This window comes from Condylura cristata, unplaced genomic scaffold, assembly GCF_000260355.1.
Source record: "Condylura cristata isolate star-nosed mole 26May11 unplaced genomic scaffold, ConCri1.0 scaffold00008, whole genome shotgun sequence".
Lineage (NCBI taxonomy): Eukaryota > Metazoa > Chordata > Mammalia > Eulipotyphla > Talpidae > Condylura > Condylura cristata.
The window spans coordinates 21,459,057-21,474,706 of record NW_004567109.1 but is presented as its reverse complement, the minus strand read 5'-3'; the positions used below and the strand labels follow the sequence as shown (position 1 = coordinate 21,474,706).

At 43.1% G+C, this 15,650-nt stretch overlaps 1 protein-coding gene across 1 annotated transcript in view; it reads left to right on the top strand.

Moving 5' to 3' along the window:
• Positions 1–14,956: 14,956 nt before the first annotated feature.
• LOC101621081 (heterogeneous nuclear ribonucleoprotein A1-like) overlaps positions 14,957–15,650 on the top strand; it is a 3,215-nt gene continuing 2,521 nt past the window's right edge. The window contains exon 1 of the mRNA XM_004679450.2: positions 14,957–15,629. Coding sequence (XP_004679507.2) covers positions 14,957–15,629 — 673 coding nt within the window. The remainder of the gene's footprint in view (positions 15,630–15,650) is intronic.

The following is a 15,650-nucleotide window of genomic DNA, read 5'->3' as shown; positions in this document are numbered from 1 at the left end:
CCTTCTATTCACAGATTCCACAGGGGATGTCCAGAGTCAAAAGAGGGGAATGGAACGAGCTAAGGCTACTGATTTCAACCACTGTTCATTTCTTTCTAAGCTTTTGGGTCTGTCCAGCAGCTCTGCTCAGGCAATGGCTGGGACAGGCTCACTGTTTCAGCACGTCTGACAGACTCATTGACCACTGGTGCATCCCTTCCCCTCCCTGCTCAGGGAGGGACCAAAGGTGTGTTCACGTTTTCGTGACCTCTGTGAAGGGGTGCAGCAATCATGGCACACGTTTTCTGGGAGGAAACTGGCACCCTCCACCCCAGGAGCCCTCCAGGGTGACCTCCACTGCCTTGGCATGGACCCTTGGCCTTGTAGTTCCATGTCTACTATCTCCTGAGAGTGGGCTCACGAGACCAACATGTGCGTCTGGTGTTCCCTCAGGGCTTGTTTTTTTCCTCTTCCTCTCCTGTTCTCCCTGAGAGGTCACACGCAGTCTCGTGACTCCAGCCAGCAAACCCTGCCCCGCACAAGGGACAGATAATAAGAACTGAGGTCTAAAGAAAGAAATTCTACAGGATCTATTTCAGACAGAAGGAATACAAGGGTTACTAGGGGATTAAAATGAGGTAATATGTTCAAACTGTCCAGAACAGTAGTACAGTGTCTGGCAGGTAGTAATTATTGTTTGCTGTTACTAAGGTAAGTGATCCTAGAGAAAAGGAAAAGTGTGCCCAAAAAGATGTAAAAATTGTGTTAATGTACACATAAAACTATAGCAACATTCTGTTTGTAAAATTAAGGAATATAAGCACAAACCAGTACAGGACAATGGTGGTATGTAAGTCGGTCCCTGGAATGTTCTTGTGGAGGCTAAAGGCACTGAGGAGCCTCAGTCTTCCTTAAGTAACCTCAACTCTAGACTAAATACAAAGAAAACTGAATCCAGTAATTATAAAAATCCAAAATCCAAACAATGAAATACAACTGTATATTAAAAAATAATACATCATAATCAAGTGATGTTACTCCAGGAATGCAAGTATGGCCCATTATTAGAAAGATTCATCACTGTAACTCAACACACTGACTAAAGTAAAACCACCACCCTCATGTAGAAAAGTCATAAGATTTAACCCATTCATAATTAAAAACTCTTTGCAAATCATAGGTAACTTTTTAATTTGATAAAAGTCAAAGTCGTATACCAAAAAACCTACAGCAAGTATTATGTTAATAGAACATTATGGATACACTCCCTTTAAGATCAATATAAAGAGACCCACTACCATTGCTGCCATTTAACATAGTTCTAGAAATCTTGCACAGTGACATAAAGGGAAAAAGTATAGGGATCAAAAGAAAAGAGATACAACTATCATTTACAGGTAATTCAATGACTACCTAATTTGTAAAAGACAATTAAAATTAGTAAGAGAAGTCAACAAGTTTTCTAGAGGAAATATCCCTTACAAAAATCAACTATATTTTTATATAAAGGTAAAAGCAAATAAACAAATGAAATATTATCCACTGTAGTGATTAAAATTAGGGATTATTTAAGAGTATATAAAATTTCCATGGAGAGAACGGTCAAATTCTAGTAAAACACTTGTAGGCCAGAATAAGTGAAGAGACAATTCCTGTTTCTGGATGAGAATATTTAATATAAATATATTAACTCCCCCCCTTAATATATAAATTCAGTACAATCTAAAAGTTTCAATTGGTATGGTAAGAGGTATATACTCTGTGAAACTTATTAGTGTACATACTGTTAAGTCCACGAAAGGGTTAAATCAACTGTTTAACGAAAACTCAAAGATTAACACATGTATATCTGTATGACAAAGAGGGCACTTTAAAACAATGGGAAATGGATTGTTTAAAATATCTAGTTCACTATCTAAACTAAAAAAAAAAAAAAAAGTATCACCATGGAAGCCAAGAGGCAAAGATAAGCCCTACATAGTTTAATAGATCCCAGATTGAAAGTTAAATGTAAAGTTATGAAAAAAGAGAACATTTTTATGAACTAGGAGCAAAAAGGAACTTTTAATATTTCAAACGCACAGTTTACACATTGCAAACTGTGTAATATAATTACATTAAAAGTAAAGTCTATTTAATGAATGACATCATGGACAAAAATTCATAAACAGATTACAGAATGGTCATCAACAATGTCCAAAATGGCAAGGGATTACCAGCTAGAATATACAAGGAAGTCCTGCACATCAACAAGAAAAAGACAACAACTTCAAAGAACAAGTGGGCAGCGGAAGTGAACAGACAAACACCAAAAGCAGACAGCTGTATGAAAATAGCGTTGTAGTCATTATATTCGGAATGCAAGTTAAAACAATGATATGTCACTTTATACTTATTATACAGCCTGTCAAAAATGGTAAAACTAGATAATGCCGAGTGATGGCAGGGACATGGAGACAATCTGTGCAGACGTCTTGACATTATCTGGCCCAACTACATGCAGATTCTGTAACCAGTAAATTGGTACATGGGTCCATTAAATGGACACACAGGTGCGAACTCAAACACTGCTGGCAGATGCTCAGAAGAATAATGCCCACATCCTAATCCCCGGAGCCTTGAATATGTTCACTCACATGGCAAAAGGGGGCTTGTAGCTATGATTAAACTAAAGATTTTGAGAAAAGGAGATTTTCCTGGATGATCTGGGATGATCTAATCACACAGGTCTTTAAAGTTTCTGACTGTTCAAAGGGAGAAGTGATCAGAGTTACAGTGTAAGAAAAGTTAAATCAGATGGAGAGTTTGTCATGTCACTTTGATGGATTAAAAGACATGATATTGCTAATTGGCCAGTTGCCCCCAAATTTATCTCCAGATTTGATGACCTTCTGTTAAAAATCTTAGCAGGATTCCTTTAACATTTTGGAAACTCATTTCCAGTTCTAGAATTAACCAGAATTTTTTTAATCAAATAAAATATTTTTACTATAAAGATGATAATTAGAATTTCAAGTTTTTTATTAAAAAAAATCTTAGCAGCGGCCTCCCTGGTGGCGCAGCGGGTTAAAGCACTGCACTAAGAAGCTTAAGCCACTTCCACATGAGTTCGATCCCTGCCTGCCCCGGAGGTGACCACATGGCGTGGCAGACCTCTCCTGACCTGCCCGCTGCTCCTCTCAGCAGTGTACTTCCTCGATCTGTCTGTTCTGCTCCCCAGTCTGTCCCTGGTGAATCCTGTTACCCTCCGCATCTCTGGCCGGTACCCCAGTTCTGTATGAATAAATAAATAAACCTTTAAAAAAATCTAAAAGTAAATTTTAGTATCTGTAGAAATTGACATGCTGATACTAAAATTTACTTTTAAATGAGGACCTTGACTCACTGAAGCAATTTCAGAAAAGAAGAACCAAATTGGAAGAATTATGTTACCTGATTACAAGACTTACTATAAACCCATGGTCTGCGCTTGAGGTTAGACATACGGTGAATCCTCACTGCAGGTCACTGACAGGTTCTTGAAAACTTCTGACTTTAAGTGAGGGGACATAAAATGAAAGCAGGCCCTTGAATAATGTCATTTTGTTCAATAAAGGGAGATTGTTTTCTTGACATAATGAAACATTCTAGGACCTGTTGTACAGGTTGATGGAACAGAATAGAGTACAGGAAGACATGTAGGCAACCAACTTTTCGCAAAGCTGCTAAAGGAATTCAAGAAAACTTCAATAAACCATGTTGTGACAACTAGACATTAAGCAGAAAAATATGAGCCTTGACCCTTCACATTATATCCATAAAAATTAACTCAAAACAGGGCCCTCCCCAGTGATGCAAAGGGTAAATAAAGATGCAGCACTATGAAGCTCTCCACAGTCACTGAAACAGGAGTTCGGTCCCTGATCCTGGCCAGGGAGGTGACCCACAGGGTGCAGCAGACCTCTCCTGTTTCACCAGCTGCTCCCCTCAGCAGTATATTTCAGTCGATCTGCCTACTCTGCTCCCCACTCTGTCTCTGGTGAATCCTCTTGCCCCCCACATCTTGGCCTGCACCCCAGCTCTTGTATGCATAAATAAATAAAACTTTAAAAAAAAACTCAAATAGATGATAGACCTAAATCTAAAGCTTCTAAAAGAAAAAATCTTCACAACCTTATGGAAAGTAATGGTTTCTTAGAACATACAAAACACTAACCCTAAAATAAAAACTTTAATTGGATTTCATCTACATTAAAGTCTTCTCTTTGAAAAACACCATTAGGATTCACACTTCACACTGACAACTCAGTAAGGTGACCCAAGTAAAATGGATAGAAACCTTGAAGAGACATCACGAAAGAAAAGATACACATTGCAATAAGCAGGTGAAAAGCTACTCGTGACCATTATGGACAGGGAGCTGAATGCCTGCAATTAAAAGTCTGGCAATATCAAGCATTAAGGCAGGGATGAAGCAGCATTTTTGATGGAAATAAAATATAAAGAGGCAGAACCACTTTGGAAAACATATTTTGACATCTCTTGGTCCAGCAATTCTACTCTTTGCTGTTTAGGAGGGAAAAATGAAAATTGGTTCACCCTGAGACCAGAAGGCTCACGGCAGCTGTATTCCTAACAGCCCCCAACTAGAAACAGTACAAATGTCTAACGAACACATCAGGGTTCAGTCAGATGACAGAACAAGACACGTTAATGTTAAGAACTCCAGTAGGGGTATAACTGTGAAGGTATAAAGAGGGGCGCTACAGAAAATTCTAAGGCTGACAGAGTAACCAAAAAAGGAACAAATTGAAGGAGGCTTCTCTCCCTCAAGCTGGGATTCAAACCTTATTGAAAAACATCTAATATGTGACGTGTGCTGATGGCCGACAATCTGGACAGCGGAAAACAACCTTATGGAGCTGGTGGCTGGAATGTGGGGTACCTGTGGGAGAGTCCTAGCCACTTATCAACTTTCCAGCACAGTGGGAAGCCTGGGATGTAAATGCCCATGTCTGGTGGGCCATGGGAAAGGCCCCACCTGGCAGGCTGACCGTGGCAGGCTGCCACACATGGGAGGCAGGGTGCCAGGAACCAGTGCACTAGCAGTCCTAAAGGTGTGCGAGTGAAGGGGATACTGGGCTAGGCCTGGGGCTGTGGACCCCAAGCACTGTGTGCTCTGGCTGCACAGCCAGGCCTTGGATGGTAATGGGTATCCTTACCCACACGCCCGCGGGAGCAGTGCGGTCCCAGCAGGGAAGCACGCAGGACCCAGGGGGCGGTGCTTCCTCCTGTGACGGCTCTCCAGCGCCATCTACTGACAAAGCTCAATATAGTTCTCACCGCAGAGGGAAAGTGCTTAAAGGCGCTATCCCGCCATTGCTGAGCAGGTTATGAAGGACCGAATTAGAGCTGAGAGGTAACAAACTGACATTACAGATTATTCTGCATCATTCCTGGGACACAGATGAAATGCTGCGCTTGGTAGGAAGTTATTCAGGAGACTTCAGTCATGACCTCTCAGAGAGTAGGTCCTCGCATTCTCCCTCGTCTTTTGTGATTTGGCCACAGGTGATGTGCAACGACAACTGAAATCTAGAGCGGGATACATTTGAAAATTTAACATGTAGCCCACAAATAACATCACGTATTTTGCAAAACACATATAAAAATATTTTGAGAGTTTTATAAATGATAGGGATGTACATGAGATATGAGCATGAAATAGTGGGTTGTCAAAACAGAAAAAAAAAGGTGTCATGACTTGTTCAACAACCCAATAAAATGTCATACTCGCCAAATGATAAAAGCACGTTAGGAGCTCAGTAGAATAAGTAACTAAGCCTTCAGCTCCTGAGGTTAAAACAAAGTTTCCTCATTGAAGACAAAGGTATTCTATGACCCAGCGGATCTCAACTGATCAACACTGTGTAGATGCAAAGTGACCCATAGAGGAAACACTATATAAAAAAATCACTGGCTTCAGAAAGAAAAGGAAAAATACTGGATGGTTTCACTCACAGCAGGAATATAAAGGACGAGGGGAGAAAATAATAATATTAATGAACAACTATATACCAGAAACAAGGGGTACATAGTTTTACAGGGGTGGAATGGGAAGTGGGATAAAAAATGGGGGGAGGGGCGTGCATGGGACTATGGTGATGGCACACGGGTGATTTGGTGAGGGAAGCCCATGGGCATTACAGCTGAGATGGAAAAAGGCACAAAATGCTATAAAAATAAACTATTATATTATTTTTTTAAAAATCACTGGCTTCTCATCAGACCTGAAATGACATCTTTAGAGCACTAAAGACCAAGAGGGGGAAACAGCTTATGTGCCATCAACAAACAAGTGGATGAGAAGATGAAGACAGGCACACAACTGACCACTCAGCTATAAAAACAAAACCAAAAACCAGGTGAAATCCTGCCGTTGCAGCAAGATGGATCAACCTAGAGGGATTTATGCTTAGTGAAATAAAGCAGATGGGAAAGACACATTCTGATTTCACTCTTACGTGCTACATAAAGAGACAAAACAAACACACAAAACAAAACAAAACAAGCTTTTATAAGACCAAACGGGTGGTTACCAGAAGAAAGGGAGTGAGATGCACACAGTGGGCAAAAGAAGCCCACTGCATGGTGAAGAGCAGGGAAGGACCTTTGCGGTGAGCTTGATGCAGCACAGACCACAGTTCTTAAGGATGAGCAACTTAAAATTTATACAATGTTAAAATACAATGTTACTTCAATAAAATGACTTTAATAGTAATGATAATAAAAGCAGGAAACTGAGAGCTCTAGACCAAGTTTTTCTGAGCCTTGCATTTGGGTGCTGACCTTTCTACAGGGTTATGGGGACCGGGAACCACCTGGCGGGATGGCGCACATCAGTGGGCCCATGACTTAAGTGTTAAGATTAATAGGGATAGTTAAAACTCAAAGCCCACTTGCAGTTTCCCTAAGGTTCACTCCCTGTAGAGTTTCTTCTGTGAGAAGAATAAGATCTTGAGTCAGATCTTTATTTTTGTAAGGAATGACAAAGGAGGCATACACGAACCTTAGGCTGCAAGATACCCAGGACATGGGCTGGTGCAGGGTGGGGGCTGCAGTTGCTGAGAACCCCATTTTGGAAAAGAGGCCCGAGGGGGTGCCCCTCTAGATCGATGCCTGCTAGTCATCTTCTGGCATCTCTGTGTCAACAGACAGGAGGGTGCTACGTATGCAGTCCCACGAGTTCTGGGTTGAGCCAGTGCCCGCTTCCAGGGACACAGACCTCCATGATGGAGTGTGGGTATCATCAGGGCTGGTTGGGGCAGATGTCCAAAGCAGGAGCAGAGGAGTCCTATCTGAGCCCACGACCCATGCAGGTGGGGGACGATGGAGGGTAAGGAGGGGGGGTAGGAGTCAGGGAGGGGTGTGAGAGAAGAGGGGCGCCAGTCAGAAGGGGTGCCGGATAGAAGGGAGAGGGAGAGGAGGAAGGCGGCTGGTAGGGGGAGTAAGGGGACAGGCAAGGGTAGAGGTGACCCAGGCAGGGAGATGGGAAGGCGAGGGGAGGAAGGTGGCCTGGGCACAGGGTAGGAAGAGGGCCAGGTTGGTCCAAGTAACAAGTGGCTGAGGCAGGCACAGGGCGAAGAGACAGGGAAGTCATAGGGACAAGAGGCAGGACGGGGGGGGGGGGGGGGGGGGAGTGGAGAGTCCAGGCGGGGAAGGGGAGGCATGGAGAGGAGGTTGAGCAGGAAAGAGACGGGCATCTTCCTCTGCATGGCCCTCCGCTGAGAAATGAGGGCCTCTGTAATGGGGTCAGTGTTCTGTATCTGTTCTTTGCTCAATTTCATTATGAGTCAGATTCTACTCAAAGAGATTCCAAGATTCTGTAACATTTTGACTTGGAAGTTAACATAGATATTCTTTGTTCTCCAAGAGGGCTGCCCAAGGCCACCCAGTAGGCATTATGGGACAATATCCAAATCCAGAGCTTATGAAAACAATTCTGGGTTGACTGGGCAGGGGTGAAGATGCAGGTCCCTCCCCAGTAGAGGCTATAAGGGTGGCCCAGAGAGTGACACTGGAGGTGGCCAGGCCCTATCCTGTAAGGAGCTCTGAATGGCACCTTCTAGCCCTGTCTAGCCACTGCCAGAACCTGCACTAAGCCCCTTTTCTCTCTGCATGAGAAGCTCCCTGTATGCGGCCAAAACAAGCACCAACCTTGACCTGCTCAAAGCCAGGCCTTGGGTGGACACATGGGGAAGAAGGCGCTGGAGCAGGGAAGGGATCACGGAGTGTAGTCACTGTATTAGACCTGCCATTCTCACTGTTCCTCTCATTAGAAGTTCACAAGAAAGGGAAGGCGTCTCCATTATAAGGGGAAGAAACTGTGGGTAGGAGCAGACACTTGTTCAGCCACACAGGACCAGAATTCCTGGCACTTGATTCCATACTCTTTCCATTAAGTGATTCTGCTGGGAAATGGAACGGGAGCAGAGGAGACACGATGTAATGACGGCAGCTACCATCACCCCTCCAACCTCAAGTGTTCTCTTGCTCTAAGCGCTTCTCTTGCCCAATATTCCGCCTTCCTGGTGCTGGGCCCATGGTCCCCTAGGTACCCATCTCAGGCCCTGGAGTCCCTCAATAGTGGGGAAGGCAGAGGAATAGTCATCCTGTTGGGCAGGTTATGGTGTACAGTAAACACTGGAATCTCCGTGGCTTAGTGCAATAAAGGTTTACTTCTCATTCGTGTCACGCTCCAGTGGAGGTCGGCACTCTTCACAAGCAGAGATACTTGCTGTGCCTAAGCCCTAGGGGACACACAGCTTCCAAGGTCACTGATAAGGGGAAGAAACAGCTGGGGGCTTTCATAGGAGACATTAGTTCTATGTCCTCCTAAAAGTGTCTGAAAACACTTTCTAATCAACAGGCATGTGAACTTACCAATACACTTTGTTTTTTCTTTATTACTACTTTTGGTATCCAACTTATCCCTCTTAGATTAATCTTCTACCCTCCCTAATCATTCATTCAGAGAGGTCTACGGGTGAAAATGTTTATTTCTGCCTCCCTCCTGGAATGAGTTGGTTGAGAATAGGGTTTTAGAGTTAACATCACTTTCTTTCAGAAAATTGAAGATAGAGCTCCACTGTATTTTAAAATTGAAGTAACATTGCATTCTAACTTTTACCAGTTTCAGGTGTTCATTGTTGAGAAACAACAGACAATATGTAGGGTCACCACTGAGTCCAGATTTATCCTTCACGGTATCAAAGTCTCTTTTTTCCCTGATAAACCAACCCCCAGCCTTTCCCTCTGGTAACCATTAATTGGTCTTATAGTTCAAAAGGTTGTTTGTTTGTTTGTTTTAGTTCATCTGTTTGCTTTCTCTATATACCACATGTGAGCGAAAGCATCACTATCTTTTTTCTGACTTTTTTCAATAAGCATACTTTCCTCCAGGTTCATCTATTTCATTTAAGTTGTTGTGAGTGATGAGATTTTCATATTATATATGTATATACACATACACACATACATATTCAACTAATATATGTATATTAGTTTTACAGTATTTTTGCAACAGTGTTGAAGATAAAAACTCTGAGATCAACTTGACCCATATTCCATTCATAGAGAACTAACTAAAGAAATATTATTAAAAACTTAATCTGAAATAATAGCAGCATGAATGAAGGTCAAGATGAGATCATTGAGCTGGAAGATTAAGTCAAGGAAATTTTCCAAATGTACCCGGCAAACAGAAAATGCACACACAGTTTCATAGGGAAATTAAGAGGTCGAGAAATTCCTATATTCACGAAGCAGAAGTCCCAGAAGAAACTGGAGAAGAGAGAGAGAAAAAAAAAAACTGGAGATGAGAGACTGCTCAAAGCAGTTCTCAAAGGAATTTGCCATTTCTGATAAAACTTTCCAACAGATTGGAGGTTCCTCAAACTGCTAAACATGAAGCTTCCCTACAACGCAGCAATCCCACTCCTAGGCATCTACCCAAAAGACACAAAAACACTGATTCAAAAAGATACCTGCACCCCCATGTTTATTGCTGCCTTATATACAATTGGAAAGACACGAAAACAGCCCAAACGCCCAAAAGTAGATGACTGGATTAAAAAGATGTGGTACAGATACACAACGGAATATTACTCAGCAATCAAAAAATACATAAACACATGCCTTTTGCATGTGTTAGATGTGGTACAGATATACAATGGAATATTACTCAGCAATCAAAAAATAAACACATGCCTTTTGCAGCAACCTGGATGGAGCTGGAAAAGATCACGCTTAGTGAAATAAGCCAGAAAGAAAAGGAAAAATACTGGATGGTTTCTCCCATAGCAGGAGTATAACAGACCAGGTGAGAAAATAATAACGAACAGCTATATACCACAGACATTTTGAGGGGGTGGAGTGGGGAATGGGATCAAAAACAGTGGGGGGAGGGAAATGCACTGGACTATGGTGATGGCACATGGGTGATTTGGTGACGGGAAGCCCAGGGGGATTACAACTGAGATAGAAAAATGCACAAATTGATGTAAAAATAAACTATTATATTATTTTTTAAAAAGCATTTCGTTGTTTTGGAATTGATAATCTAGACCCTGCTCTATGTCTTCCTTTCCAATTCTGTGTAGAGAATTTCAGTCGGTCTGCCTGTTCTGCTCCCCACTCTGTCTCTGGTGTATTCTTTCACCCCCACAACTCTGGCCTGTGACCTAGTTCTTATATGCATAAATAAATAAATCTTTTTAAAAATAAAAGGAGAACACCAAAGGGGGAAAAAAAAACCTTTCAAACAGAAAGATTACACCCAAGACTTAGCAAAATGTATGGAAAAAGGAATATTTTAGTGAAATTTCAGAAGTGAAGGATTAAGGGGGAAAAGAGGCTAAAATCATCCAATTAGTTCTTTAAAGTCTCTGGCACTCAGTTCAACCCTCCCCCAATGAAGGAGGGACAAAGAACCTCCCATTTTTATCAAGATTCCACCATTATAACAGGATTATCCTTATCTTATCTAATAAGATAAGGATCAGGATTAGAGGAATCAATGCATATAAAGCACTTAGCATAGTACCTAGCACATAATAAGCTCTATGTTAGTATGATTATTATAAAAACTCAACTGGTAAAATATTAAATGTAGCACTATTGCAGTAGAAAAATGTTAAGTTTCTGATCATATTCCTTTCCAAGAATATCTACTATCATACCCATGTCTATATTGTTGGGCATTTAGAGTTTTTCTCCTATTTTCTGTTAAGTTTACTGAAATTATTAAGTTTACTGGATTTTTAAATCATCTGTTTGGTGCCAGGCACAGTTCTATGCATAAGTGATACAGCATTAGACAAAATAGAGTAAGAGCTTCACCACTACAGAGCTGACATTCTTGTTGTTTGTTAAAAACTGTACATTTTACACTTTTATGTTTTGGTGTCAAAATGTACATCTTTCTAAAAAATTAATTTACTTATGGGGTACAGGTCAGAGGTGCAGGAGCAGTGAGGTGTTTCACCAGAGGTAGAGTGGGGAGCAGAACAGGCAGACTGATGAAGCACACTGCTGAGGGGAGCAGCAGGAGGGTCAGGAGAGGTCTGCTGCGCGCTGTGGGTCACTTCCAGGGCAGGGATCAAGCTCACACTGAAGTGGCTGCAGCTAGCTTGCAGTGCTGCGTCCTAACCTGTTGCGCCACCAGGGAGGGCCCAGAACTGACATTGTAGGGTATGATGACAGCTCGTCTGTAAAGGTAGGCACTATGCTGCTCCTACTTTACCAATGAGGAGAAGACATGGAGAAGTGAAGTGATCTGGGCTGTACTCCCAAAGGTCACAGAGGAGTGGCAGAGCCAGGATACGAACTTCCAACTCTAGAGGGGAGCTCCGGGCCTCATGGCATACCCCTGGTTTCCCAGAGGTACCATCTTTCAGGGCAGGCTTTTATTTCATAAAGATTTCCAAAGGCATTGCAGGTTCACATTCCCACTTTCTCTTTAGCCTTCCTAGATGCTGGGAATCCAGCAGGTAACAAGGTAGACAGAGTCCTTGGTTACAAAATAATTATCATCTAATGAGGACACTAGTAAGCAAACTCTCATTAGAGACCATGTGACCAGTGCTGACCAGGTAGGCATTGGTGCCATGGAAACAGAGAGAAGGGTGCCCATGCCGGGCTTGGTGGTTCGGGAAGGGAAGAAACTTCTCAGGGCATACTTGTAGGAATTGGTAGCAAGCTGGTTCCATGACCCAGGAGGGAAGCTGAATAAGGCTGGCCACAGCACCCAGGCCTGCCTTTTTTTTTTTTATCAATTAATTTACCAGTATAAACATTAATTTAAAATTAATAACTTAATAACTTAATATCAGGCACTGAACATTTTTCCAACAGTCATTTGAAGTAGTGACAAAATGGCAGAATCTATACTTAAATCCAGATCAGATCCCAAGACTACATTGCTTGCACGTGTTAGGACATTAAAAATACAGTTGTCTCGCTATTACATCTTAGGAGTTATTTTTCTTCTCTAAGCATAAACCAAAAAATAAACTTTAATCACTAATAATGCACCTTTAACCTAACATTTCAAAAGTGATATTAAATTCCTTTCACTCACTGTGGCTGGGGCGTGGGGTGCGGGGGTGGGGGCCGCACGAGTCACAAGGCTGCAGAATACACCACCCCACTCTCTTTCCCTTCCTGCTTGCCCCACACTGACCATCTTATCCACAGAGTACATTTGTTTGTTTTTTTAAAACAAGACAAGTATTAGCAAGCAGTTGATGAGATTTTAGAGGAGGCAAATGTAACATGAGAGGATGAAAATAGGCAAGTAATTGGAATTTTCTGTCCAAATGGTTTTGTTTTTCCATGTTTGTTTCTTTTTTATTATTTTTCCATGCTAATTTAGTGATTTTTGTAGTGGATACACCTACCATTCCATCAATAAACTGTAACTTGTATGGTTTTCCTTTTTAGCAAATTAATATACACTATTTATAGGAAATTTAAAAAGTATAAATATAGCTCTGAAAACTTTACAACCAAAAGGCTGAGAGAGCCCAGAGGGGAGAAGGGAGGGTTAACTCAGGTAGAGGGAGAGAGCACGGAATGAGTAACCCCAAAGACCTGGTAGCCAGAGAGCAATGGGGGTGCAGCTGAGTTTACAGCTCATAAGAAGTGAGTTTTGGGGGTCTCCACAGGACACGCTGCTGGAGAGCTGAGCAGCTAGCTCCCCGGGGAAGGCTTTATCAGCCGCCCAAGAGGATGCACTTCATTCTGTAGAGGGCGGAGAAATGTGAAAACTTTTAAGACACAGAAAAACGTATTTAGGATCATGTTATGGAAACAACATCCTGACCCCATGTGGAGCTGCGACTGGGCCCAGCAGCGCCCTGACTCAGCGGTCAGAGCTGCCGCAGAGGGGCCTCAGCTGCCCTGGCTGAGAGAACTCGAGTTTCTGGCTTAGGAAACAGTGGATGGGGACTTCTGGGGGAGCAGGCTTGACTGAGAGGGAAAGAATGAGAAGGTGATGGGGTCCTGGTTTTGACCTCTTCAAAAATCAAGGGCATTATGCCTGCCAGAATCTCAGGAGATACGAAATATAAACGTTGAGTTGGGACACCTGCAGAAACACAACCTTTAGAAGCTGTGTGGAGCGAGAAGGGACAGCACCTAGGACCAAGGAGTAACATGATGGCCCAATACAGACTGAGGAGCCCACAAAGAGGACTGGAAATGAGCAACTGAAGGAGGAGGATATCCAAGGGCCTGGTTGTCATGGAACCCAAGGGGACAGTAACTTAAGGTGAAGGAAGCAATCAGAATGATTTAAAAAAAAAAAAAAGATGAGTTTTTGCATTTAACTAAAGGATGGTGAGTGAAATTAATCTGGTCAGGGGCTGGAGTAACATGTTTAATAACTCCCCAAAAATACCTGCCATCTTGTAGCTTGCTAAGGAGCTGAGACATGTCCCCTTCTACTGGAACCCACCCTACTTAGGGGGATTAAAGGAAATCAATGCAGAGAAGGGCTAATCCATTGAGCTACCCACCCTCCCGGGCATGCTTTGGAGGTTTGGAGGAAACCCATAATGGAATCAAGGTGATTGGATGATCAGGGTGTAACTCAATCCAGGAACTCCCTAGAGGAGAACATAACTAGAGGGTGCCCAACACAGATTTAGTTCTGGAGAAAACAGCCCTGGGAGTGACCACCATCTCTGCAAGCCAGCCGGCAGAGTTTCCCTGCTCTGGTGAGTCTCACCTGGAGGAAGGGCCTTCCCTCCCTGGCATCCCCCCTAACTGCACATCTTTGCTGTCTTAGGCATGAGATATCTTCAACTTTCATGGTTATCATCTATCTGGGTTGAATGAATTCAGTCTGAACTGTACTGAAGTGGGAGGTTTCTCTAGTTGGGTGAAGAGAATAAGCAGGAAAGAAGTATTGGAAGTCCTGGTGGTGGTAATTGCTCATCAGAGACCTCCAGAGAAGCAAGGTGCTACTCATCTACCTGCTTTGCAACTAAGACTACTGCAGACACCCCTGGTTTGCAACCCAAAGTATAGGACTGGAACCTGACAACGTCCGATGCTCTTGGTGATTCTACCAACAGCTCGGGTAGAGGGCAAGGCATCCAATCTCAGCAGCCTCCGAGTGAGGCCGGGAAGGCAGCCAGGGAGAGGCTCCCCAGTTGCTCCTCACCATGCCTCCTGTTTTGTGCAGTTTCCTCAAGACTGAAGGGCACAGGGCTAATGGAGTTCCAGGCTAGATGCCCAAATAGCAGACCGGGTATGGGTGGAGAGGTGTGAGACCCCCACCTAGTCCTCTCCCTGACATCTCTCTCCCTCCCTTCCTCTTAATTTATCCTAGCAAACAAACCAATTCAGTAAAATCTTTGCTTTCTTCAAAAACAGAAAGAAGCATTGCTTTTCTGCCTGTTGACTCTGTAGAATGAACCTGGAGAAAGTCCGTATGTCAAAATCAGGACCTCCCAAGGTGCCAGAACAGCAGCGGAAGCTCTTTGTTGGAGGTCTGAGCTTGCAAACAACAGCTAAAAGTCTGCAAAGCCATTTTGCAAAATGGGGGAAAGTAACAGATTCTGTGATCATAAGAGATCCAGACACCCATCGGTCCAGAGGCTTTGGGTTTGTCACTTACGCCACAGTGGAGGAGATGAATACAGCCATGAAGGCAGGTCCACAGCAGGTGGACGGGAGAGCTGTGGTACTCAAGAAAGCAGTGCCAAAAGAAGAGTCTCAAAGATCCAGTGCCCTCTTGACTGTGAGAAAGATTTTTGTCGGTGGCATCAAAGAAAACACTGAAGAACATCACCTAAGAGATTATTTTCAGCAATATGGGGAAATCCAAATGATTAAAATCATGACTGATCAAGGGAGTGGCAGGAAGAGAGGCTTTGCTTTTGTGACCTTTGATGACCAGGATTCTGTAGACAAGATCATCTCTCAGGAATACCACACTGTGAATGGTCACAAGTGCACAGTGAGGAAAGCCCTTCCTAGGGGAGGGATGACCAGCACTCCACCCAGCCAGAGGGGAGGAATCAGCTCTGGAAACGGTGCTGTTCCTCGTGGAGGACACTCCAGTGGTCAAGGTGGGTCCAGAGGTGGAATCAGCTCTGGAAACGGTGCTGCTCCTCGTGGAGGAC